Source organism: Haliotis cracherodii, unplaced genomic scaffold, assembly GCF_022045235.1.
Source record: "Haliotis cracherodii isolate W230 unplaced genomic scaffold, xgHalCrac1.p SCAF_10, whole genome shotgun sequence".
Taxonomy (NCBI): Eukaryota; Metazoa; Mollusca; class Gastropoda; order Lepetellida; family Haliotidae; genus Haliotis; species Haliotis cracherodii.
The window spans coordinates 50,581,048-50,607,082 of NW_027266265.1; the positions used below are offsets into that span (position 1 = coordinate 50,581,048).

General features: G+C 43.0%; 2 protein-coding genes across 2 annotated transcripts in view; both read left to right on the forward strand.

The window, feature by feature from the left end:
• The first annotated feature begins 9,162 nt into the window (after positions 1–9,162).
• LOC139454499 (chloride channel protein B-like) overlaps positions 9,163–26,035 on the forward strand; it is a 31,887-nt gene continuing 15,014 nt past the window's right edge. Inside the window, exons 1-9 of the mRNA XM_071236246.1 lie at positions 9,163–9,325; positions 10,980–11,218; positions 17,411–17,553; positions 18,312–18,441; positions 19,548–19,628; positions 20,006–20,181; positions 22,902–22,994; positions 24,267–24,510; positions 25,626–25,820. Of these exons, the coding sequence (XP_071092347.1) occupies positions 11,051–11,218; positions 17,411–17,553; positions 18,312–18,441; positions 19,548–19,628; positions 20,006–20,181; positions 22,902–22,994; positions 24,267–24,510; positions 25,626–25,820 (1,230 nt within the window). The 5' untranslated portion in view covers positions 9,163–9,325; positions 10,980–11,050. The remainder of the gene's footprint in view (positions 9,326–10,979; positions 11,219–17,410; positions 17,554–18,311; positions 18,442–19,547; positions 19,629–20,005; positions 20,182–22,901; positions 22,995–24,266; positions 24,511–25,625; positions 25,821–26,035) is intronic.
• On the forward strand, positions 14,786–17,179 carry LOC139444372 (uncharacterized). Its single transcript, XM_071225339.1, has 3 exons — positions 14,786–14,801; positions 16,212–16,543; positions 16,640–17,179. Exons 1-3 carry the CDS (start codon positions 14,786–14,788, stop codon positions 17,177–17,179), a joined length of 888 nt encoding a protein of 295 aa, XP_071081440.1.

Genomic DNA, 26,035 nt, shown 5'->3' on the forward strand with positions numbered 1-26,035 from the left:
TCGCGGCTGCATATATTTTGGCACTCTATGACGATGGTATGGTTCACTCGAACACTCACTCATTCATACGAGGTTCTAAAGTTACTTCTTTGATTTCTTTGAAACACGTCTTAAACATGGATTAGTTGCAAAATGACATTATAGTATAAAGTTTTTATTACCCTCGTATGTTTCCGTATCGTGAATATCATATGTTAGAAATAAAATATTTGCATAATAAATAATATTTATCCACTGATGGAGGAACGTGGTGTATACAACCCCTGAAGTACTGATGGATGAACGTGGTGTATACAACCCCTGAAGTATTGATGAACGAACGTGGTGTATACAACCCCTGAAGTAGTGATGGAGGAACGTGGTGTATACAACCCCTGAAGTATTGATGAACGAACGTGGTGTATACAACCCCTGAAGTAGTGATGGAGGAACGTGGTGTATACAACCCCTGAAGTAGTGATGAACGAACGTGGTGTATACAACCCCTGAAGTAGTGATGGAGGAACGTGGTGTGTACAACCCCTGAAGTAGTGATGGATGAACGTGGTGTATTCAACCCATGAAGTAGTGATGGAGGAACGTGGTGTATACAACCCCTGAAGTAGTGATGGAGGAACGTGGTGTATACAACCCCTGAAGTATTGATGGGGGAACGTGGTGTATACAAGCCCTGAAGTAGTGATGGAGGAACGTGATGTATACAGCCCCTGAAGTAGTGATGGATGAACGTGATGTATACAACCCCTGAAGTAGTGATGGATGAACGTGATGTATACAGCCCCTGAAGTAGTGATGAACGAACGTGATGTATACAACCCCTGAAGTAGTGATGGATGAACGTGGTGTGTACAACCCCTGAGGTATTGATGGATGAACGTGGTGTATTCCACCCATGAAGTAGTGATGGATGAACGTGGTGTGTACAACCCCTGAGGTATTGATGGATGAACGTGGTGTATACAACCCCTGAGGTATTGATGGAGGAACGTGGTGTATACAACCCCTGAAGTAGTGATGGAGGAACGTGGTGTATACAACCCCTGAAGTAGTGATGGAGGAACGTGATGTATACAACCCATGAAGTAGTGATGGAGGAACGTGGTGTATACAACCCCTGAAGTACTGATGGAGGAACGTGGTGTGTACAACCCCTGAAGTAGTGATGGAGGAACGTGGTGTATACAACTCACTGAAGTATTGATGGAGGAACATGGTGTATACCACCCCTGAAGTACTGATGGAGGAACGTCATGTATACAACCCCTGAAGTCGTGATGGAGGAACGTGGTGTATACAACCCCTGAAGTAGTGATGGAGGAACGTGGTGTATACAACCCCTGAAGTATTGATGAACGAACGTGGTGTATACAACCCCTGAAGTAGTGATGGAGGAACGTGGTGTATTCAACCCATGAAGTAGTGATGAACGAACGTGGTGTATACAACCCCTGAAGTAGTGATGGAGGAACGTGGTGTATACAACCCCTGAAGTAGTGATGGAGGAACGTGGTGTATACAACCCCTGAAGTAGTGATGGAGGAACTTGGTGTATACAACCCCTGAAGTAGTGATGGAGGAACTTGGTGTATACAACCCCTGAAGTAGTGATGGAGGAACGTGGTGTATACAACCCCTGAAGTATTGATGAACGAACGTGGTGTATACAACCCCTGAAGTAGTGATGGAGGAACGTGGTGTATACAACCCCTGAAGTAGTGATGGAGGAACGTGGTGTATACAACCCCTGAAGTAGTGATGAACGAACGTGGTGTATACAACCCCTGAAGTAGTGATGGATGAACGTGGTGTATACAAGCCCTGAAGTAGTGATGGAGGAACGTGATGTATACAATCCATGAAGTAGTGATGGAGGAACGTGATGTATACAACCCATGAAGTAGTGATGGAGGAACGTGGTGTATACAACCCCTGAAGTAGTGATGGAGGAACGTGATGTATACAACCCCTGAAGTAGTGATGGAGGAACGTGGTGTATACAACCCCTGAAGTAGTGATGGAGGAACGTATATATATAATGTAATGTGTAATGTATTTGAAACAATGAAAACTAACCTCCATTGCTGTTCTATTTGACATGCGTCATTGTTACATTGCGCTTGGACTTTTGGGGATTCGGGTCAGAATAGGAGGTCCCCTGCCTCAAGAATGTCACAAGAGCTGAGTCAAATTGGTTTGTAATTATAATATTATTTTATGAATAATGGACCATAGATTCTCTTCAGTTTCCTCAAAAAAACTGAAAAGAAATCGTATTGTAGCTTTGTATATTTCTCAGGAACATAGCACAGAATTCCTCTCGCTCATGTGAGTCCATTGATTGGACGTCTGTTATCAGCGCCGTGTCACTCGCATCAGACTAAAAACATAGCTATGGCAACGAATGGGTCAAGCTCGAGAGATAATATGTATACTGTACTGAGTCTTTGAAAGGCAATTAGAAGTGATAAATATAAGGAAGCGAAATTATGAATGCCAACTACTTTATCATAAGGGACACAACGTTTCGGAGTATATACTTACTACATCATCGGGTGAATAAATGCTACGAAGCAGACAACATATATATGTACCTGTAAGAATAACAAAGATGATAAGATAACAAAGGCGGAAACTTAACAATGGAAGCCAACAGTTAATTGGCGCTGACAGGTGATTAGCAATGGACAAATAGAAGCCAACACTTAGCGGTAAATTAGCTCAGATAGTTGATAGCGATGGTCAACTGGGATCCAGGACTTAAATTATCACTGATTGGTAATAGGCAATGGACAATGGGCAACCGCCCCCCCCCTCGATTTCTTTTTACAGAAAACAGTTTTATTTTAATCAAGTTGGGGACAAGTGATACTTGTACAAATATTTGCGACAGGACATTGAGAAACCGCATGAGAGTAGCAGGAATGGCGAAAGAAATGTATCAAAAACGCCCCCTATTGGCAAGTCACCATCGGAGGTTCTGTTGGCCATGGTGTTCAGTTCGACGGGCTTGGAATCGGAGTACCTGGCAGAAATCCACTGGTCGGATGAAAACAGGTTGTGGTAAATGTCATGGATGGATGACTGAGGGTCTGGAGACACAGGGATATGGCCTATACACAACGGAACATCAGGCCAACTTTCCCTTATGGGGAAGGCTCGTTAATGATTTGGGGTGTAAAGCTGGAGCCGGTCACCATAAAAGGGAACCCCACAGCTTAACAGTACATCCGAGATGTCATAGAACCCATTTCGACAAGCACCCACTCGCCACAAGGCCCGTGAAAATCCGGGATAGAATTGGTCTTCAGTAACCCATGCTTGCCGTAAAAGGGGTCGTGTGGTCAGGCTCGCTGTCGCTGATGCATGACATCGTATCCCAACAGCATGGATCGATTCTCATGATGTCAATCACTGGATTGTCTAGCCCATACTCGAATATTTACAGACCGCCGTCATAAAGCTGGAATATTGCTGAGTACGGCGTTTAATAACAAACAAACAAACAATCACTCTCCACAAGAACGCAGTTCATGGATGATAACGCAGACCACATCCTTCCTTGTCAGTGACAACGAACCTCCTGAACAACGCTGTGACGGTTTTCCCTTGGCGAGTCAAGATCTGAATCAACTTGAGCATCCCTTCGCGTTGTATACAGGCACTGGAGCCTCCTGTACAGGATCTGCGTGTGTTGAAAGCAGCTCAGACTAACATTTAGTCTATGAAATCTTATATTACACAATATCATTCTTGACTCTAAAAATATTTTAAAAATCCCTATGCTGAGAGCTGGCTAGACTTGCTTTTTTATGCGTTTCTATATTTTTGTTCATATATTATATATATTCCACAGTTATGGTGTAGGACTAGAAGAAGCTTTGCATCTTGAGTGTCTGCAACTTCCCTCTTCAGTCATCAAAGGACTCAAGTGACATCGTTATCAAGAAATAGCCATTGAAATCGTTGTATGAACTCTGAACTCCATACTTAAAAGGGTTAAAGCGTTCGCTCGTCACGCCGAAGACCCGGGTTCGATTCTCGACATGGGTACAATGTGTGAAGCCCATTTCTGGTGATATTGCTGGAATATTGCTAAAGGCGGCGTACAACCATACTCACTCACTCGATCATACTTAAAAGGGATATCGTTTAGGGGTGATAACATCCCTGGTTCTTGTTCTACAATATCGTGATTAAAATCTAACATCAGGTGACAGTGGTGGCGCTTTTCTTGTTGTCAGAGGGTTGTGGTTACAGATAACATTCGTTTATCCGAGATCAGTTTGTTAGAAATCTCATTCCGGCACGTGTTCTGGGGTTCTGGGGGTGCTTGGTTTGTTTCCAGGGGTATAAAACCTTACTTCGTAAAAAGCGATTCGCATTAATAGCCCCGTGTGTATGTGTGTAAACTCTTTCAAACGGCAATCAATTTCAACAGAGGAATCTTAACGTAATACAAGTGTAGCCTAGGGCCTGTGAGGTTATATTGCAATGACTTGCGACAATACCACGAAGCTTAATGAAAGAACGGCGAAATCACCCGCCATTTGTTCTGAGAATAATTGTGTTGAGGTAATTCTGTAGATTTACACTTTTTACAATTTCTTAACTTACTTTAGAGACGCAATACAGTCCTGTGATACGGTAAATTAAATATGAGGTGAGGTGAAATGGGGTTTAATCGCGTCCAAGATTATTGCACTTATATAGCGACGTGCATCTACGTGTGTGTGTGTGGCTGCTTGTACTAGTCCGGACTGATGCCGATTTATAGTGCTGGCTCACTGAGATACCATGCCGCAGTTTAACATGAATACCCCTCTCAGACACAGTATAGTGACTCCGAGCCGACCAGTCCTTGTTTTAGCCCCTTAATGCCAATACCATCTTTTAACGTCTTTTGGTATGACGCGGTCGGGGATCGAACCCCGGACCTTGTGCTCTCCTGGCGGACGCTCTACCACTAGACCACGGGGGCAGTCTAAATAAATATGAACATCATAACCATAAGCTACCCTCATTTTCTCAATAATACAAATACAAGTCACGCCTAGTGACCTCGAGAAGGTACTGATGGGGTTGGTACATAGCAGTATGTTACAATATAATTAGATACGAGTTGATTGTTCTATTGGTACATAGCTGTTGCCTCTTATGTAATGAAAGTAAATGCATTTATAATGTCTCATTATCACCAGGCAGAGACAAATAATATATTTATATTAATGGGAGCCCCAAAATACCTGCTCTTAGGGAACTACAAACATTTCTAAAGGTAGCGAGAAATAAACTCACTCACTATTGCTTGTCATTTAATGTTATGCCAATATCGCTGAATCATTCTTACATAAAAAAATGGCGCGCTTTTATGATGACAAAAAAAAAAAAGCCGCGGCCAGACCGAGGCAATATTAAAAGTTTAAAAATTGAGACCACACCCCAAATCACCAATGCCATTTTATTGAAAACTCAGCGCTTAAAGTCACAATAGAGAGGGTTGGCGTGTTTATTGCAAACAAAATCCGGGCTGCCGAAACATAACAGACCTGTTCGTAATTGTGAAGAAGCACCCGTTAGACCTGTTTCAAACACGAACGCTATTTTAAGAGCTTACATAGAAATACGGGCAGTGTCCTTGAGTAACAACGCTACCCTCTTAAAATGAGATCACCGGGTCATATGCTATTGATTCACATTAGCCATCTTACGCGAGACTTTGAGAATTATGTCTTTTGATGTTTGATAAGGGGTGAATAATGTTTTGTGATGTTTGAGGCGGGTTCGAATACAGTGAATAGTTTGATACAAGTACGCCACAGATACTTGAATTCTACTTTCAACACGGTGCTACTTGGCTGGTCCATGGAGGTGCTTCTGTGCCCTTTGTATGGTACATCATACAGGTTCATATAACAAGCATCTCATGTGTCAAATAAGTTCGTTGCATATTAATCTTGTTTTACTGGAATACTGATGAGTGATCGTTAAACAACAAACAAATCATTAATATATTGTTCCACGATGGTCATAATGACGCACAGACTGGAAGCGGTCACTTATTCCAAAATAAGTGAGTGAGTGAGTGTGGTTTTACGCCGCTTTTAGCAATATTCCAGCAATATTACGGCGGGGGGCACCAGAAATGGGCTTCACACATTGTACCCATGTCGGGAATCGAACCCGGGTCTTCGGCGTGACGAGCGAAAGCTTTAACCACTAGGGTATCCGACCGCCCCTATTCCAAAATAAATTAAGAAACATACGAGATATATTTGATGGCACACAAACTGTGTGTTTCGAATGGCCTAAAAAACAGTAAGAAAAAAAATCAAATTTAATTTTGTTTATTTGTTGCCAAAGTCCCTGTCCTGTTTGTTACGTGATGTTTGTTAACAAAGTAGAGACTCGACAGGTCTAACATCTGGGTACTTGGTACTTGGTATTAGTTGTAGACTTCTTTCAATCTGTCACGTTTGTATACATGTCTTTGAACCAGGGTCTTCGGCGTGACGAGCGAACACTTTAGCCACTACCTACCCAACCGCCCCTGTGAAGTTAGAAGAGTGAAAGTTCGCCAGAATACCGCCTCGCGATGCGATAGCGTACTGATAAATATCACGTTTTGCATGGAATGTGCATGCAGACAGCTATCCTTTAAATGTAATGTCCACAATGCAATTATTGGGATATAAATATACACCACGTGATCATATGGCGATCTCTCATTGGACAAAATCCTCCAGCAGTGGCGACTGCCTCCTCGTTATTTAGCCCGCTTAATAACGAAAACATATACCGGATATTCTTCAACATGTGTTATAGCACGCTTCTGTATCGCCAATTCCCATTAATATTGAACCTTAAGCACTGTTAGAGGTTTCAGTATTTACAGAGCACATTGCAGGTGATATTCTGGATATTTAGTGTGACATTTTAAAGGCATATGACAAAGACACATAACTGCGATAATGGTTTGTTATTACCATTTTGACAGGTGTCATTACAATTTTGAACATTTTCTTGTCTCAATGCTTTCAAGCTGAAAATGAAAATCATGTCTTATGTTAAAGTGTTGCTCTCCCATTCCATTTAAGAGTATTGTTTCATTGCACTTGTGATTCTCATTTTTCTCATCATGTTTTTGTCCTTTTCCGTTTTTAAGCCCTGGGCTTAAATTTGGATGATATTTTACTCAACTAAAACAGGCATAAATCGTAACTAAGCCCTGGGCTTTAAGAAACGTGCAGTCCCGGTACATTATGTGTTGTCTGGTGTAGTTTCAATTCGTTTTTTATTTCAAACTGCTAATACTATAATACATATCTGAGACATGTAACTATTAAGATTTCATGATAAATAAGCTCGTGGTTTGTTTTCAGCAAAGTCAAAAATATTTTGTACAAACATATTACTTATGTCTCGAAAACCACCGACTTATATGACCTATATACGCCTATACGCGTGCTATAATGGCAGGGTTGTTGTTTTTGGGCGGAGAGTTCCAAGGATTATACGGGCGCTTTTCGGGAAACTTTCATGGCTGGTTGGTTTGTTGTTTAACGCCGCACTCAGCAATATTCCAGCTATATGACGCCTGTAAATAATCTAGTTTGGACCAGACAATCCAGTGATCGATATCATGAGCATCGATCCACGCAACTGGGATCTATGACATGCATCAACCAAGTCAGCGAGCCTGACCACCCGGTCCCGTTAGTCGCCTTTTACAACAAGCATAGTCGCCTTTTACGGCAAGAACTATTCTATCCCGGCTCTTCACGGGTCTTTTACATGCACAATCGAGAATATTAAATTGTTTGTACCTGAGCATAAAAGTTTCGTTTAAGAATAAAACCCTGTGGAAATTCCAGGTAGGAATATGCCCCCAGTGCCTCATACTTGTCCTGTGAGACGACTAGAATGGGAATCGGGTGGTCAGTTCTGTAAGTTGTTGATTGCGTGTCAAAGTATCCAGATGGAGTGGATCGCTGTTCATGTTTTCAATCACTGGTTTTGCCTGATGCAGGCTTGATTATTTACGAGTGGCGTAGCTACGATGTAGCACAAAAAGCAAGTACTTACTCTTTGAATTGGTTATTGGTTACAAAAATAAAATAAAATAATGATTTAAAAATACTTTGGTGTGTTCTTGTTTCAGGTCGTTTGTTATAGTTACACAGTCTTTCGTTAATTTTGGGGCACGGGTGGCCCAGTCGTCTGAGGCGCCACGATTCGCTCTGCAGAGTTACGTCCCTTGGGAGCGCCAGAAACCTATGATTGTGGGTTCGAATCCCGGTTCGCCCCGATTATGTTTCTAGGTTTGTCAGCACCATACCCGTGCTCGTGGGTTTCACCGAAGTGATAAACGTCTGAGACCTGCATCACTTCGGGCTTTCCTCCCACATTAAGCTGACACGCCTCGATATAACTGGAATGCTGTTAAAAGCCGCGTTAAACCCAACTCACTCATTCACTGTGGTTAATTTTCAGGTTGACCAGCCCACCAGTGTGAAATTGTCGTTGATGAGCTGGTTCGATGTGTTTGATAAGCGTTATGAATGTTTAAGAAAAAATGCGTACGGAAATATGATTGCTTACATTTTAATTCCCCCTAGCTACGCTCCTGTTTCTACTGGCCGCCGTGGAGTAGCTGTAATACTGATGACCGCGAAGTCAACGACATCCACTCGCTCATCAACCTATTCCTTCAGCCAAACCACTTTTATGAGATGCGCAACGCGCCTTTTGATTGACCTCTGAAAATGAACATAATTTTTAATTAAATTAAATAATGTATATTCAACAAGGCAATGACCTTCTGTACTACGATTCCGGAATAAATACATAAAGGATATAATGGTGGTTGTCAAATACCCAGTTTATCACCGAGTGGCGTGGATTATATTCAATATTAATTTTAACGAGTAGCCACTATCTCGTGAGTTTCGTAATGTGACACACGTCTCAGATTTGCATCGGGCTTTCCAACTACTTTCTTACTCTCAAATTACCGTGCACTACTTTTCAAGATTCGAGTTCATATTAATGGGTGTACAAGAAACAAATTAAGGTTGGTAAAAGGTATAGCGCAGACATCGTCTTACTTTAATTGTAGTCGAAATGCTATAGAGTTACTCCCCTTGGGGCACCTGTCAAAATGTAAACTTCCGGTCACTCTTTGCTCGGTCTCACTTACACAAGGCGGTGACTTTTAACCTGAGACTTACAGAACTCGCCGTGACCTAGCGTCCTGGAATTGATGTAGTAGTTGTCCGTTATAACCAGCTGGTCTTAACTGAAATGTCTCCCTCGTGACAACAGATAGGTATGCTGTTTCTTTTCATATCCTTTAATAACAAATTTAGTCAAGTTACTTTGTGTCACTCTGTGGCAGACTGTGTGGGACACACCCCCTGTGATGTTGCAGATAGACTATAAAAGAGGCGGTGTTCTGTTTGACAGTGTTCCATATCGGGTGCATATCCATTCACCTGTCTCACACATTTCTAATCAAATATGGATCGTGTCACATTACATCGCACAAATAAATTCTGCATGACGATTTTTTTTCTTACATATGATATATTGACTTACAGTTGATATAGTTTGGTTCACATTAGTACAGCTTTTTATAGTCAGATGTTGCAAACAATGTGAGGCTGTTTAAACTGACATGATATTTACCAAATCTTTGACAGGCATACAGAAGTTGTGTGCAGAAGAGTGTGCATGTTGTTTTTTGCCAGCCAACAATATTTTATCTATATCTTGGCACCTTGGAATTAAATCTGTCTCAGACACACCAAAGGAATAATTAATATAATGAGCAATAACTTACCATTTCAACATCAAGGTCTTTGTGATCTAACAAATTTATGCCATGGCACACAACTTATAACAAGAGCATAAGCACCTAAATGTTTAAACAACATGTTTTGATAACCATATTAAAGTCTATGTTTATCTGCCTGGGCCCCGTTCCACAATGCGATCTTAGCGCTAAGACTGTCGTAAGTCTATGTTAAAGTATGGGAGTTACGATCGTCTTACCGCTACGATCGCTTGGTGGAACGGGGCCCAGAAGACTTGATTGCTGCCTCAATGTGTCCACTGAGGCTTTCACACAATCATTTAGCCCTTCCCGACTATGAAATGCATGTTCTGACAAAAAGCTACCACATCACACATACATTCTATGTATAGAAATGTAGAATAAGATACTGAAGAATCACAAATGCAATGTACCCCTTCACCATTGTCAATAATTGATTTACTATTAATGTTGATATTAGTAAATATTTAATTGTTAATTCCTCAGAATATATTCAGTATATATGGCACAAGACTGCATTTGTTTGCCTTTAGTTTAATGCAGACTCTGCAGGTTCGAATCCCACTTGCAGCGTTTTTCAGTAGATTGTATTGTGAAGTGACAGTATCATCAAAGTCAGCGTCAGAAAAAAGGAAATTTAGTAATTTCCAATTTGTGTTAACAAACAATCTCTGTTTTTTAAAGGAAGGAACTGTGGTTCTATTATCATGATTATTGGATAATTTTAATTGTTTCATAAGAGTCCTACAACTACTATTGGTAATTCAAGTTACAAGAAATAGTGCAGATTTCATGTCATATACACTCCCTGCACCATCCATCTTGAAACTTGAGACTACCACAGGTTGTGTTGCACAACAGGTGTAGGTTGACCAGGACAAGTACCAGCATGTGCTGCACGTGATGCAGACACAAGAAACATGCTTAACCCAGATCATCTTCCCAAGGCAAGGCAGCCGCATCATACCAAAAGATGTTAAAATATGGTACTTGTTGTTACCCTGTCTGGCGCTCGGCATTATGGGGCTAAAACTTTGTGTTCTCCAGCTCTACAGGATTTTGTGTGTAAAATAGCTTCACTGATATGCCTGCAAAGTTACTATATATTTGAAGATCCCAATTGTGTTTGCATTCCCCTTTGTTGTAGATGGACTTTCTCCTGGCTACTAACATGAAGTAACAATGATTGTGGACTGAAATATTGCAACAGCAACAAAGATGGATGTCCTTGACACCCAAGACTACAGCCAGTTTGACAGCATCAGCACCGACAGCAGCCCGCAGCACCCATCAGGGCGCCGGATGGAGAGGGGGTCTATCCTGGAACCGCCCGTTGATGACCAAGTCTATTATGTTTCAGATGATACATATGGAATATTTGCCAGTGTGAGTAACCATGGTAACAGCTATTTATGCTGAGTAATCAGTGTGTGTGTGCTTGTTGTTTAACCCGCAGCAATATTTCAGCTGTATGACGGCCACTGCATATATAATCGTATGTGGAGCAGACAATACAGTGATTTATATTGTGAGCAACGATCCATGCCAGCGAAGTAAGAACCATTTATGCTGAGTAATCAGAATGTGTGCTTGTTGTTTAACCCGCAGCAATATTTCAGCTGTATGACGGCCACTGTATATATAATCGAATGTGGAGCAGACAATCCAGTGATTAATATCGTGAGCGACAATCCATGCCAGTGGAAGTAACAGCTTTTTATGCTGAGTAATCAGAGTTTGTTTGTTTGTTGTTTAATGCCGCACTCAGCAATATTTCTGCTTTGTGACGTTGGCCTGTAAATAATCAAGTCTGGACCAAACCATCCAGTGATTGACAGCATGAGCAGTCACTGTCATGGTACAATGTCCCACAATAAGCCAGGTCACTGAGTCTGACCACTGACTCCATCTAATCACTTCTTACAACCAGCACAGGATACTGGGAATCTCCACAGTGTAGTGTCATGTATCAAGTCCAATTTGTTGCCTTAGAAACAAAAAACAAAAAATTAAAAAAATTCCCGAATAACAAAATGTACCAATTGAGCACATGCCTGAAGTATAAACAAAGCTTCATAAAGAAATATAGAACACTTTAGGAATGAACCCAATCATCATTTGAACTTAAGTCCAATTTGCTGGTTATAAAACTGAAAAACTCCCTAATCACAAAAGGCACCAGTTCAGTGCTTGCTTGGTATGTATATAAAGTTTCACAAGGAAGTATTGAACTTTTTATGAGTTCAGCTTCCGAAAGTATCCATATCTTCATTTGAAACAAAATCCAACGTTTTAAATCAGAAACAGTATAATTTCCAAACAAATCTGAATAGCAAAAGGCAACAGTGATTACGTGATGTGTAAGATGGATGAATGAATGAAATATTTAACAGTTTATAAGTTATGCTCTGGAAACGAAAGTGCTATATCTGTTTCCATGAGAAATCACAACTTCTGACTCACTGTTTTCCCTTGACCTTCACCCCTACCTTTGACAAAACGTCTGAAAAACAGAAAAATAATTTGTTTTGTAATAATGTACCTGCTTAAAACAGTTTCCTTATCAAGTTTCCTCTACCTTTGTCAACAGATACCTCAGACAAATGGTAACCTTGGTAACCCACAAAGATCCTGTTAATCTGGCCTACTTTATACTGGATTACCTTTTTTTGCTTCCTTTGTTCATACAAACTGAGAGACTGACATTTTTATGCGGGTAAAATAGATACACTCACCATTTAGGGCGCAAATGGTTGATCTTCTTCAATCTTAGATTCAAGTCCTATTCAGTAATAATCTTTAGGCCAGAGCTCTATGGAAATTTTTGGGAGCTAAACTTGTAAAAAGTTCGGTACTTCTTTGTGAAACTTTGTATACATATCAAGCAAGCGCTGAACTGGTGCCTTTTGTGATTAGGGAGTTTTTAAAATTTTAGTTTTTCAGTTGCATAGCCAGCAAATTGGACTTAAGTTAAATTCACGGTTGGGTTCATTCCTAAAGTGTTCAACTGGTACATTTTGTTTTTCGAGAATTTTTAAAATTTGTCTTTTTTTGTTTCTATGGCAACAAATTGGACTTGATACATGACACGACTCTGTGGGGATTCCCAGTATCCTGTGCTGGTTGTAAGAAGTGATTAGATGGAGTCAGTGGTCAGACTCGGTGACCTGGCTAAATGTACCATGACAGTGACGGATGTTGCTCATGCTGTCAATCACTGGATTGTCTCATTTTTATCAAGTTCTCAGTGAGGTGTTAATTTACAAACAAAAATATTTAGAGTGGTGTGGAATGTCGATGACATTGTCTTCTTGTTTACCTTTCTATTTAAGAGGACACTGTGCGTTATTTATGGTCACACAGTTTTCCTTGTTGGTTTTCTTTGGGGAAATGAGATCCCCTCATATGATACTGTAAAACGTGAAATAAACGCGAGCGTGAATTAAATGGGAAAAATGCGAGTGGTCTTTGCTCACATTATTAAACATCGCATTTATATCACCCAAAAAATAAGACATTTTGGATAGCAGAAAAACCAACGCTGAAAACAAACAAGTATGTATTCCACATCAATGTTTATTGAGCAGCACTTGTAACAAGTATGTAAACAATGTCATTCAAACATCCTGTGAATTGTCACTGCTGGGGTCAAGACAAGTGTTCTATTACTCATGTCATCACTGATCACACCTGTAAGTCCAGACAGATGCCACCCACGCAACACGGTGTCTTTGCTCTTTGTGACTGCATCAAAGGCCGACACAAGCCAGCGCGCACGTATTGTTTTAGCTGAAGTACTCTACTCAGCACTGATAAGCGGTGCTATTTGGTGTGTGATTGGATTAATGTAAGGTTGGATTAGGGTGAGGATTCTCCTGTAAACCTGACAGAGGACATTTTCTTTAGATATAAATCTACTGATGCTTGAGAGGAGGGGGTGTCGCATTCATATTGAGTCTCATTTTTGGCTAGGGGCCAGCGGTCACATTCTTTTGGAAACGCATTAATTTCACGTTTTACAGTATTAACACAATCGCATTAAAATCAGATCCTAGTTCTTGCTACTTCTAATCTTTGTTAACCTTTTTAAGGTTGCATGATGAGAAAACCCATTCTGACTGTCACTATTCTGATCTGGTATGCAATGCTCTGATTGGTCAAAATGAAAGGTCGTTCTGACATGACCTGTAATGGGATGTCCTCAGATCTTAGTTTGGGCGATAGCAAGAACTAGGATCTGATTTTAATGAGATTGTATAAATGTCATGTAATGGGATCCCATTTCAGCGGTATTGAAAAATAAGATCTGATTTTAATGTGATTGGACATTTATATCACTGCACTGTGCCAAGATATCAGGTGTTGAAAAAAGGCCACTCTCATCACAGGTGTCAGTTAAAACAAGAGAACAGCATTATCACTATCCCCAGTCTTGGGGCAAATTAGAATATTGTTTGATCATATAGAAGTGAATATAAACTATGAAAAAAGAGCCCTGTAAAATAAGAAAAGTTAGGCACTAGGTTCGCTTTATGTCATAAAAAAATATGATTAAATGTGAAATTATTACGCACAAAAGTCCTCTTCTCTGGCAAAATTAATTCATTGCACCAATTCTAGAACTCAGTCTCGATAAGTATCTCTTAGGTAAGCTAGCTTCAGTAGTTTCTGAGAAAACGTGTCCCCATTGCACACTATAAGCACTGAGGTGAAACGCACGGAACAAGGGTCATAACTCCGTAATAAATAATTTATGGCACCAAGTTTCGAACTCAGTCTTGTCAAGTATATCTTATATGTGAATGCAAACATTCATTCAAGTAACTTCAGTAGTTTCTGAGAAAACTTGTCCCCACTGCACACAGCATGCACAAAGTTTGAAAGCACGGAGCAAGGGCCATAACTCAGTAAAAAATGAATTTAAATCACCAATTTTCAAACTCATTTAACATCATGACCAGTAACATCAGTGAGTAAAAATTTCATTTCTCTAAATAGTTTTTGAGAAAATTGTTCCTTTCAAAAGAAATTACTAAGCTTTTGGAATAACATGTGCATACAAAAATGTAATGTCATTACTTAAATCTTTATGACTATAAAAAATGTTGGTCAATGAATTACCTGCGAAAAAAAAATGGGCCATAAAAATAACATCATTTCCTGTGTTTTCAGTTGTTAGTTGACAAAACACTGTGGGTGAATAACGGGTTATTAACTTGTTGTAGCCTAACTGACCCTCTTAACAGAACTTGAACTGAAGAACTGGGAAATAGATTATCAATTCATTGTGAAAGTGGAGCATATTCGCTGCTGTCTGTCGTAATTTATGAAGAAAGAGAATAACTTCTTGAAGGAACCATGTGTTATTATGCCAGATTTAAAAAGACACAGTCACATTTGAGATACTTTCTGATGGTATGTATGGAAGTCTTGAAACTTTTTGAGGCTCAACTTTTTTAATATTCTCTGCAGCGGTTTAAGGGTACTGCTTGACCTGTCATTGATAAAAAGTTGCCCCCAATAAATGTCATGTCCAGTGGGTTGGTTGTAGCCATCATGTAAATGTCATTCAAGTGCACAATCAGTCCCCAGTACCCATGCTTGTCACTGTGTGGGGATTCCGGGTCAGAATCAGTCCCCAGTACCCATTGCTTATCACCATGAAGGGATCCCGGGTCAGAATCAGTCCCCAGTACCCATTGCTTGTCACCATGTAGAGATCCCGGGTCAGAATCAGTCCCCAGTACCCATTGCTTGTCACCATTTAGGGATCGCGGGGCAGAATCATTCCCCAGTACCCATTGCTTGTCACCATGTAGGGACTCCGGGTCAGAATCAGTCCCCAGTACCCATTGCTTGTCACCATTTAGGGATCCCGGGTCAGAATCGGTCCCCAGTACCCATTGCTTGTCAACATGTAGGGATCCCGGGTCAGAATCAGTCCCCAGTACCCATTGCTTATCACCATGTAGAGATCCCGGGTCAGAATCAGTCCCCAGTACCCATTGCTTATCACCATGTAGAAATCCCGGGTCAGAATCGGTCCCCAGTACCCATTGCTTATCACCATGTAGGGATCCCGGGTCAGAATTGGTCCCCAGTACCCATTGCTTATCACCTTGTAGAGATCCCGGGTCAGAACAGTCCCCAGTACCCATTGCTTATCACCTTGTAGAGATCCCGGGGCAGAATCAGTCCCCAGTACCCATTGCTTATCACCATGTAGGGATCCCGGGTCAGAATCAGACCCCAGTACCCATTGCTTGTCACCATGTAGGGATCGCAGAGCAGAATCGGTCCCCAGTACCCACTGCTTGTCACCATGTAGGGATCGTGGGGCAGAATCAGTCCCCAGTACCCATTGCTTATCACCTTGTAGAGATCCCAGGTCAGAATCAGTCCCCAGTACCCACTGCTTGTCACCATGTAGGGATCGCAGGGCAGAATCAGTCCCCAGTACCCATTGCTTGTCACCATGTAGGGATCGCGGGGCAGAATCAGTCCCCAGTACCCATTGCTTGTCACCATGTAGGGATCCCGGGGCAGAATCAGTCCCCAGTACCCATTGCTTGTCACCATGTATGGATCGCGGGGCAGAATCAGTCCCCAATACTCATTGCTTGTCACCATGTATGGATCGTGGGGCAGAATCAGTCCCCAGTACCCACTGCTTGTCATCATGTAGGAATCGCGGGGCAGAATCGGTCCGCTGTAGCCATTGCTTATCACCATGTAGGGATCGCGGGGCAGAATCAGTCCCCAGTACCCATTGCTTATCACCATGTAGGGATCCCGGGTCAGAATCAGACCCCAGTACCCATTGCTTGTCACCATGTAGGGATCGCAGGGCAGAATCAGTCCCCAGTACCCACTGCTTGTCACCATGTAGGGATCGTGGGGCAGAATCAGTCCCCAGTACCCATTGCTTATCACCTTGTAGAGATCCCAGGTCAGAATCAGTCCCCAGTACCCACTGCTTGTCACCATGTAGGGTTCCCGGGTCAGAATCAGTCCCCTGTACCCATTGCTTGTCACCATTTAGGGATCGCGGGGCAGAATCAGTCCCCAATACCCATTGCTTGTCACCATGTATGGATCGTGGGGCAGAATCAGTCCCCAGTACCCATTGCTTGTCACCATGTAGGAATCGCGGGGCAGAATCGGTCCGCTGTAGCCATTGCTTATCACCATGTAGGGATCGCGGGGCAGAATCAGTCCCCAGTACCCATTGCTTGTCCCCATGTAGCGATCCCGGGTCAGAATCAGTCCCCAGTACCCATTGCTTGTCAACATTTAGGGATCGCGGGGCAGAATCTCTCCCCAATACCCATGCTTATCACCATGTAGGGATTCCGGGGCAGAATCGGTCCCCAGTACCCATTGCTTGTCACCATTTAGGGATTGTGGGGCAGAAATGGTCCCAAGAACCCATGCTTATCACCATGTAGAGATTCCGGGGCAGAATTGGTCCCCATACTTGTCCCGTACTTCCAGGCTACTAGGCTGTAATATGGTAATTTTGGTATTGTCTCAGAAAACAACTTCCGGTCCTACTAAAATAGATTCTGTTATTTCTAGGGCCGAGACTATGAGCCTGTGTACGTCACTCACAAGTACACAGAAAAGGAGAAGGAAACTCTAGCTTCCTTCGAGAGCTTGGATTATCTCCCTTCACACAGCTTCGTATTCAAACACTGGATCAAGAGACAGCTCATTACCAGGTAGGCTTGCTTTGTTGAAATTCTGTTTATCAAGCACTGTTCAGCCCATGGTATACGCATAATTTATATGGTGTAGAAACCTTTACAAGTTGTTTTGAAAGTTATAAGATGTGTTCATATGGATAAGAATTAGATTTTGTTATTTTGAACACTTGCATGTGTATAGGACTTATTACAACACTTGCATATGTATATTACAACATTAAATGCACATGTTTTGTTTGTTTCTTGTTTAACGCTGCACTCAGCAATATTCAAGCTATATGATGACGGTCTGTAAATAATCCTGTCTGGACCAGACAGTCCAGTGATTAATATCAAGAGCATCAATCCACGCAATGGGGTCTATGACATGCATCAACCAAGTCAGTGAGCCTGACCACCCGATCCCGTTAATCGCCTTTTACGACAAGCATAGTCACCTTTTATGGCAAGCATGGGTTGTTGAAGACCCATTCTACCCCGGAATCTTCATGGGTCTAATGTGTCTGTGTCAAAGAGGCTGTTTTAGTTTCAGACTTTTTTCAGCAATTGTTTGATCCAAGCTGATTTTCTTAAGCGATGCAGATATATTGCTAGTAATTAATAAAATAACACATGGCCACCAATAACAAATAGAAGGTTAAAGGACATACCCTGAATCATCCCCCACTAAAACATCCCCCATAAATTGTATTAACGTGAACAGGGGGTACAGTAATCCTGGATCTGCGTCTGTTGGAGTGTTGTATTATATGTGACTGTTCTGCGTGTTCCAGGTTGGAGCTGGACCGATGGCTGATGATGGGGATGATCGGTTTCGGAGTCGGCCTCATTGGCTTCCTGCTTCATCAGTTGATTGAGGAGGTGGCCAAATTCAAGTGGGATACCATACAGGGTTTCCTGGATGTAAGTCATTTGTCATACAGGGCTTCCTTGATGTAAGTCATGTGTCATACAGGGCTTCCTTGATGTAAGTCATGTGTCATACAGGGCTTCCTGGATGCAAGTCATGGTTCATACAGGGCTTCCCTGATGTAAGTCATGTGTCATACAGGGCTTCCCTGATGTAAGTCATGTTTCTTAGAGGGCTTCCCTGATGTGAGTCATGTGTCATACAGGGCTTCTTGGATGAGAGTCATCCCTCAGACAGGGCTTCCTGGATGTGAGTCATGTGTCATACAAGGCTTCGTGGGTGTAAGTGTTCCCTCAAACAGGGCTTTCTCGATGTGAGTCATGTGTCATATAGGGCTGATATGATAGCTGATGTTTCAGGACGATAAGATGGTTATTGCCTTGTTGTTGATGTTTCAGGACGATAAGATGGTTATTGGCTGGTTGTTGATGTTTTAGGATGATAAGATTGTTAATGCCTGGTTGTTGAAAATTTCAGGACGATAAGATCGCTATTGCCTGTTTTTTTATGTTTCAGGACAATATGATGGTTATTGCCTGGTTGCTGATGTTTCAGGACGATAAAATGGTTATTGCCTGTTTTTTTATGTTTCAGGACGATTAGACGGTTATTGCTAGGTTTTTGATGTTTCAGGAAGACAAGATTATTATTGCCTGTTTTTTATGTTTCAGGACGATAAGATCATTATTGCCTGGTTGTTGATGTTTCAGGACGATAAGATCTTTATTGCCTATTTTTTATGTTTCAGGACGATAAGATCGTTATTGCCTGGTTGTTGATGTTTCAGGACGATAAGATCGTTATTGCCTGGTTGTTGATGTTTCAGGATGATAAAATAGTTAATGCCTGGTTGTTGATGTTTCAGGATGATAAGATCGTTATTGCCTGGTTGTTGATGTTTCAGGATGATAAGATTGTTATTGCCTGGTTGTTAATGTTTCAGGATGATAAGATCGTTATTGCCTGGTTGTTGATGTTTCAGGACGATAAGATTGTTATTGCCTGGTTGTTGATGTTTCAGGATGATAAGATCGTTATTGCCTGGTTGTTGATGTTTCAGGACGATAAGATTGTTATTTCCTGTTTTTTTATGTTTCAGGATGATAAGATCGTTATTGCCTGGTTGTTCGGTGTGGGCTACAGTATCCTGTTCATTGTCTTCAGTGCTGCAGTTGTTGTGGTGAGTCTGTAGTTGTAATCCGCGACACTTAGATTACTGTGTAAAATCTACCAAAGTGAAACAAATAGTAATCCTTGCTGAAAGGCACTTCAATGTTTGTATGAAAAAACATCTGGATATTACTATGGAGTATATGCATGGATTGAGAAATTGTAAATTAGAACTTAAATCAAAACTTAAATCTAATATGCACTTGGAAAATCTTATTTGCACTTGGAATGTGCACTTAATATTTCTAAATCTGATAAACAATTATTCTGTTTTCACGCACATATTTTTAAAAGTTTTATCATTTAATGCCCAAAAAATTAATAATTAATTGAATAGAGTTTGGGAATCGCATGTCTTCCTTAAAACTGTTGTTTATCTCCCCCTAGTTCTGGAGACCAAGTGCAGGTGGCTCTGGCATCCCTGAAGTGACCGGCTATCTGAATGGCACCAATATCCGCCATATCTTCAACCTCCAGACAATGATCGTCAAGTTCCTGTCATGTGTGGCAGCCATTGGTTGTGGGATGCCAGTCGGCCCCGAGGGTCCAATGATCCATTTAGGGTGAGTATCATGTAGTACATTTGAACCTCATTGTGATGACCTTGGAAGTGTCAATTCCTGGTTGTCTCGTACTCACCTTCTGACCCCTGCGATTTCCTTCTATATGTCTCATCATTTATACTGGGATCTGTCGAACTGATTGTCTTGAAGTCATTTGGGAGTCCCAGGTAAACAGATTACTTCACTGTCATGTCACATGTCAACACTGGTTGTATATGTTCACTAGCCAGTGAAGTGAGTCATTAGGAAATGAAGGGCCACAAGTTGAATGAATGAATGAATGACTAAAGATTTCTGTTCTGTCATCAGGCCAGAGCTAAAATACCATATATATATCCTAGCTGGTGTCGTCGGTGCCGGTGCTGGTGGTGGTGCTGGTGGTGGTGCTGGTGCTGGTGCCGGTGCCGGTGCTGGTGCTGGTGCTGGTGCCGGTGCCGGTGCCTGGTGCCTGGTGCTGGTGCTGGTGCCTGTGCCTGGTGCTGGTGCCTGGTGCCTGGTGCTGGTGCCTGGTGCCTGGTGCTGGTGCTGGTGCCTGGTGATGGTGCAGGTGCCTGGTGCTGGTGCTGGTGCCTGGTGCTGGTGCCTGGTGCTGGTGCTGGTGCTGGTGCCAGTGCCTGGTGCTGGTGCTGGTGCCGGTGCCTGGTGCTGGTGCTGGTGCCTGGTGCCTGGTGCTGGTGCCTGGTGCTGGTGCCTGGTGCATGGTGCCTGGTGCTGGTGCCTGGTGCCTGGTGCTGGTGCTGGTGCCTGGTGCTGGTGCCTGGTGCTGGTGCCTGGTGCTGGTGCCTGGTGCTGGTGCTGGTGCCGGTGCCGGTGCCTGGTGCTGGTGCCTGGTGCCTGGTGCTGGTGCCTGGTGCTGGTGCCTGGTGCTGGTGCCTGGTGCCGGTGCCTGGTGCCGGTGCCGGGTGCCTGGGGCTGGGGCTGGTGCTGGTGCTGGTGCCGGTGCCTGGTGCCGGTGCCTGGTGCCTGGTGCCTGGTGCTTGTGCTGGTGCCTGGTGCCTGGTGCCTGGTGCCTGGTGCTTGTGCCGGTGCCTGGTGCCGGTGCCTGGTGCCTGGTGCCTGGTGCCTGGTGCTGGTGCTGGTGCCTGGTGCCTGGTGCTGGTGCTGGTGCCAGTGCCTGGTGCTGGTGCTAGTGCTGGTGCCTGGTGCCTGGTGCTGGTGCTGGTGCTGGTGCTGGTGCTGGTGCCGGTGCCTGGTGCTGGTGCTGGTGCTGGTGCTGGTGCTGGTGCCTGGTGCTGGTGCTGGTGCCTGGTGCCGGTGCCTGGTGCCGGGTGCCGGGTGCTGGTGCCTGGTGCTGGTGCCTGGTGCCTGGTGCTGGTGCTGGTGCTGGTGCCTGGTGCTTCACATGCTGCATCCTACTATTGGTTGTGAATTGGATTGCGTTAACACGTTGAAGGTTTCGTCTGAATTTGATTGCAGCCGTCAACTCTGCTATATTTAAAACTATCCGGTTCTTGCACATCAGGGGCGCGTTGCAAGCCACGAACCGCTAAGAGAAAGCAAATTAATCGCTCATCCCGGTGTCTGCAACAGTTCGAAGCACTTGCGCACTCTTCCAAAATGGCAGCGCAACTACTGCTTGGTTGCCTTGACGTAATGAAGAACGTAATAGAAGAGGCTCGATGATGAGCTGATGGAATTTATGACTACTTTGAAGATGTAGAGCAGGCTGAGGATGATAGGGTGTTAGCTGCCTTTGCTCATTTCCTCGTTGATCCAGTCAAGAATTTCTTGTTCCGCTGTCAAAGTAAGCCGCCATTTTGGTTTGAGAACGAAGCGACCTCAGCCAGCGATTTTTAGCTTGCAAGCGGCTGAAAGTTAGCGCACTGTTGTAAGGTGAATCGCTGTACATCGCTTGCAAGCGATTGGCGCTTTGCAACGCAACCCAGGCATAGGCGGATCCAGAGGTATGTGTGTGTGTCCAGGGGGTCTGGACTGTGTGCATTGATACAGCATGGCCATCTGTGATCAAGGGACTAGCATTGGCTTATGTTTTCAACAGGCCTATATATTATGTTTATCCCAAAGTTAACAAAGCAGCAAACCTTTTTTCTCTTATGGTTAAAACACAACTTTGGTTGAAAATGTAAAACCTTCAGTGAGGGACAAAGAAGCCCGAGGCATTTTCCTGAGTGTTTGAACTGACTTAAGAACCGTCTATGTGCAAGAAATACCAGAAAGAATTAGAAAACATTGGATACCTTATAGTGAAACAATACAGTAGTTGTGTTATAAAACAAATTGGAAGACAGCAGGCAAGAGGAAGATCATGTGCAACATGCACACAACTGAAGTCATGACATGTAAGGTTGAACAGCCTTTCATCACCTGCCCCGGAGGCTCAGTGGGAAAATAGTGGGTTACAATACTAAACATGATATACAAATGTATAACCTCCAAGCAGGTCTTGCATCTGAAATGTAAAACCTCCAAGTAGGTCTCATTTGAAAGGAGTACCTCTCACAAGGGTACTAAGAGATAGCAAGATACCTACAATACATTAGGCAAAGTGGCAGTAGGTTTATGAATGTTTTGCTACTTTTGCCACAAGGGTCATGGTCATGATCATGGCCAAGGTAAAAAGTTGATTTATCACCTCCATAAGGAGGTGCTGTGCCGTGTTTATCTACAAAATCTTCAAGTTACATTAAAAAAAGATTTGTTCAGTTTGTGCACCAGCAGACAATAGTGATTCTGAGTACACTCTGTCCGTTCTTCCACAGAGCCCTTGTTGGAGCTGGGATGAGTCAGGCCAGGTCGGAGACACTCAGGATTAAACTGCCATTTTTCCAGCGGTTCCGGAACTCGGAGGACAGGTAAAAAAGCACTTATTTTAGTTGATATGGGGACGGTGGGGTAGCCTAGTGGTTAAAGTGTTCACTTGTCACTCTGAAGGCCAGGGTCTGATTCTCCACATGGGTACATTATGTAAAGCCCATTTTTGGTGTCCCTTGCCATGATCTCGTTGGAATATTAGTAAAAACCATCCGAAAACATATCTCACTCACCCACTCGCTGTTGACAGGATCGGTTACAATGTTCTTTTACTACTGATTTTCATTGGTGCATTGTTTTGGCATTAACTGGGGAATTGGGGCGGTCGGGTAGCCTAGTGGTTAAAGCGTTCACTCGTCACGCCGAAGACCCGGGTTCGATTCCCGACATGGATACAATGTGTGAAGCCCATTTCTGGTGTCCCCCGCCGTGATATTGCTGGAATATTGCTAAAAGTGGCGTAAAACCATACTCACTCACTCACTCACTAACTGGGGAATTTACACACAGGGTTCAATTGCCTTCCTATGACAAAATTATATATGGAACCCATGAATATTAATTTCATACTAATCTGTCACATTGCTCCCCAACCTGCTATTTTTTATCTCATTCAGGGACCCTGTGCAAAATAATGTCAGATAAAGTTTATGCCATTTAGTGTTCTGGAACACTGACCATGGTCCCTCCTAGAATTATCCCTGTACTGATATACCTCCGGTACTGATGAAAAGCATAGTTGAAACACATTGCAATATTTAGGTATTTACTGCCAAGTTCAATAAACTGACTCATACATGTCATCAAGTGAAAAGAGCAAGTGAGTTGGGTTTTATGCAACCTTCGGAAATATTTCAGCAATATCACGGCTGGGGTCACCATACATGGGCTTCTAACATTGTACACATGTGGGGAATTGAACCCTGGCCTTCTGTGTGAAGAGCGAACACTTAAACCACTTGGCTACCCCACTGCGCCTCAAGTGAAAGGATCTAGTATCTGATATTTTTACTTTACATTGTTAGTCATCATCAGGATGCATTTAAAATTTCCATGTTATCTGTTCCCTTATGTTTTCGCATCAGTATGGATGATATATTACACATTAAATACATCGTTACTAAAATTTTGATGATTGAGTTAGTGAGTAGAGTTTTATGCAGCTTTCAGCTGGGCTGACTATAAATGGGCTTCTTGTACCATTTTGGGAATCAAACCTAGGCCTTCAACTACCCAACATTTATATATTCTTGCTTTTGTTATTTTTTCATGAAAAGATGAATATTCATACGCATTAATCTTGACATTACCAGGAGAAACTTTATCTCTGCCGGGGCGGCAGCAGGTGTGTCGTCAGCATTCGGAGCGCCAGTAGGTGGACTGCTGTTCGCGATGGAGGAGGTATCGTCGTTCTGGACCACGGCCCTGTCCTGGCAGATCTTCTTCTGTTGTATGATCTCCACCTTCACCACCGACCTCTTCAACTCCGCCTTCGAGGGATTCAGCTACACCGGGGGTTTTGGCGAGTTCAAGCTGGAGAGATATATTCTGTTCAACGTGAGCACTTACAGAGCACATTGACTTCATTGACAATAAAAAAAATCTTTTTATCCCCATCAGACGGGTAAGAATGGCTCCCCAGTACTCTATTACTTACCCTAAGAGGTGATAAATTTTGAGTGGGTTGTAAGGGTGACTTGGTTGTATGTCGTCCTTCTTGACGACATGGGGCGTTGCTCATAATATCAACCACTGGTTTGCCTCGCCCAGGTGGTCTCTTACAGGTGGTTGTATTATTGTTGCAATACTCTGTAAAATAAACAAAAACAACCCATTATTTTTGTAACTTGTAGTGGAGTAGTATATTTCATCCCACTTTTTCCTGAAGACAAGGTTATGCTTGGAGTATAATGTTTAGCCAAACAGCTGCATGGAAGAATGAATTCTCTGAGTCAGGATTAACCCTGTGATCAGAGGATCATGAGAGTGAGTTGTAAGGGTCACAGACCTAAGTTCCGGTACTTTGCTGTGCAGAGTTACCTCCCTTGGGTGTGCCAGAATTATCTGATTTGTTCTAGGTTCTTGGTTTGGCAGCACAATACCTGTGCTAGTGGGTTTCACCATTGTGGTAAATCTCTAAGACTTCCTTCACTTCAAGCTTTTTCTGCCACATCAAGTTTACACGCTATTATGTAACTGCAAAACAACAACCAAAAAACACTCACTCACTCACCCTGGGGGACTGCCATGGATAGAGCATCCCCCCTCCCCGGAGAGCAGAAGGTCAGTAGTTAGATCCCGGACAGCGTCACATCAAAATATGTTTAAAGATGGTACTTTTTGTTACCCTGCCTGGTGCTCATATTAAGGGATAAAACAAGGACTGGCCGTCTCAGAGTGAGATATCCATGTTAAACTGTGGCATAGTATTTCAGTGGGCTAGCACAATAAAACCAACATTAGTCCAGTCCAGTACACACAGCAACACACAGCAACACACACAAACAAACACACACACACACACACACACACACACACACACACACACACACACACACACACACACACACACACACACACACACACACACACACACATGCAACTTTAAACTCATTTTTACCTCACTCACCCAATGAGTCATAGTTCTCAGTGTGATGTTCTGTGTGTTCCAGATCAGTAAAGGTGTTAATGTCAACATCCTGATGTTCATCCCCACCGTCGTGGTGGGTGTCATCGGTGGCCTCACTGGCGCGCTCTTCACCATCATCAACCTCAAGATCACTCGCAGTAGAAAGAGACTCCTGTCCCGGATTGCCAAAAGTTGGGGGCAGAAAACTTTCAGGCTTGTGGAGCCTGCAGTAATAATGGTAGGTGGAACAGACGTACATCCTGGATTATCCGGGGCATTAAGTCTTCATTCTGTACGAGGGGGGCACAGGTGGCCCAGTCGTCTAAGGCACCGCGATTCGCTGTGCAGAGTTGCATTCCTTAGGCACACCAGAAACCTATGATTGTGGGTTCGAATCCCGGTTCACCCCGATTATGTTTCTAGGTTTGTCAGCACTATACCCGTGCTCGTTGG

Bases quoted from the DNA above. Each gene is read 5' to 3' on its own strand.
- LOC139444372 (XM_071225339.1), top strand. The intron at 16,544-16,639 runs GTAGCCATTGCT...GGTCAGAATCAG, and splicing joins CGGGGCAGAATCGGTCCGCT to ACCCCAGTACCCATTGCTTG.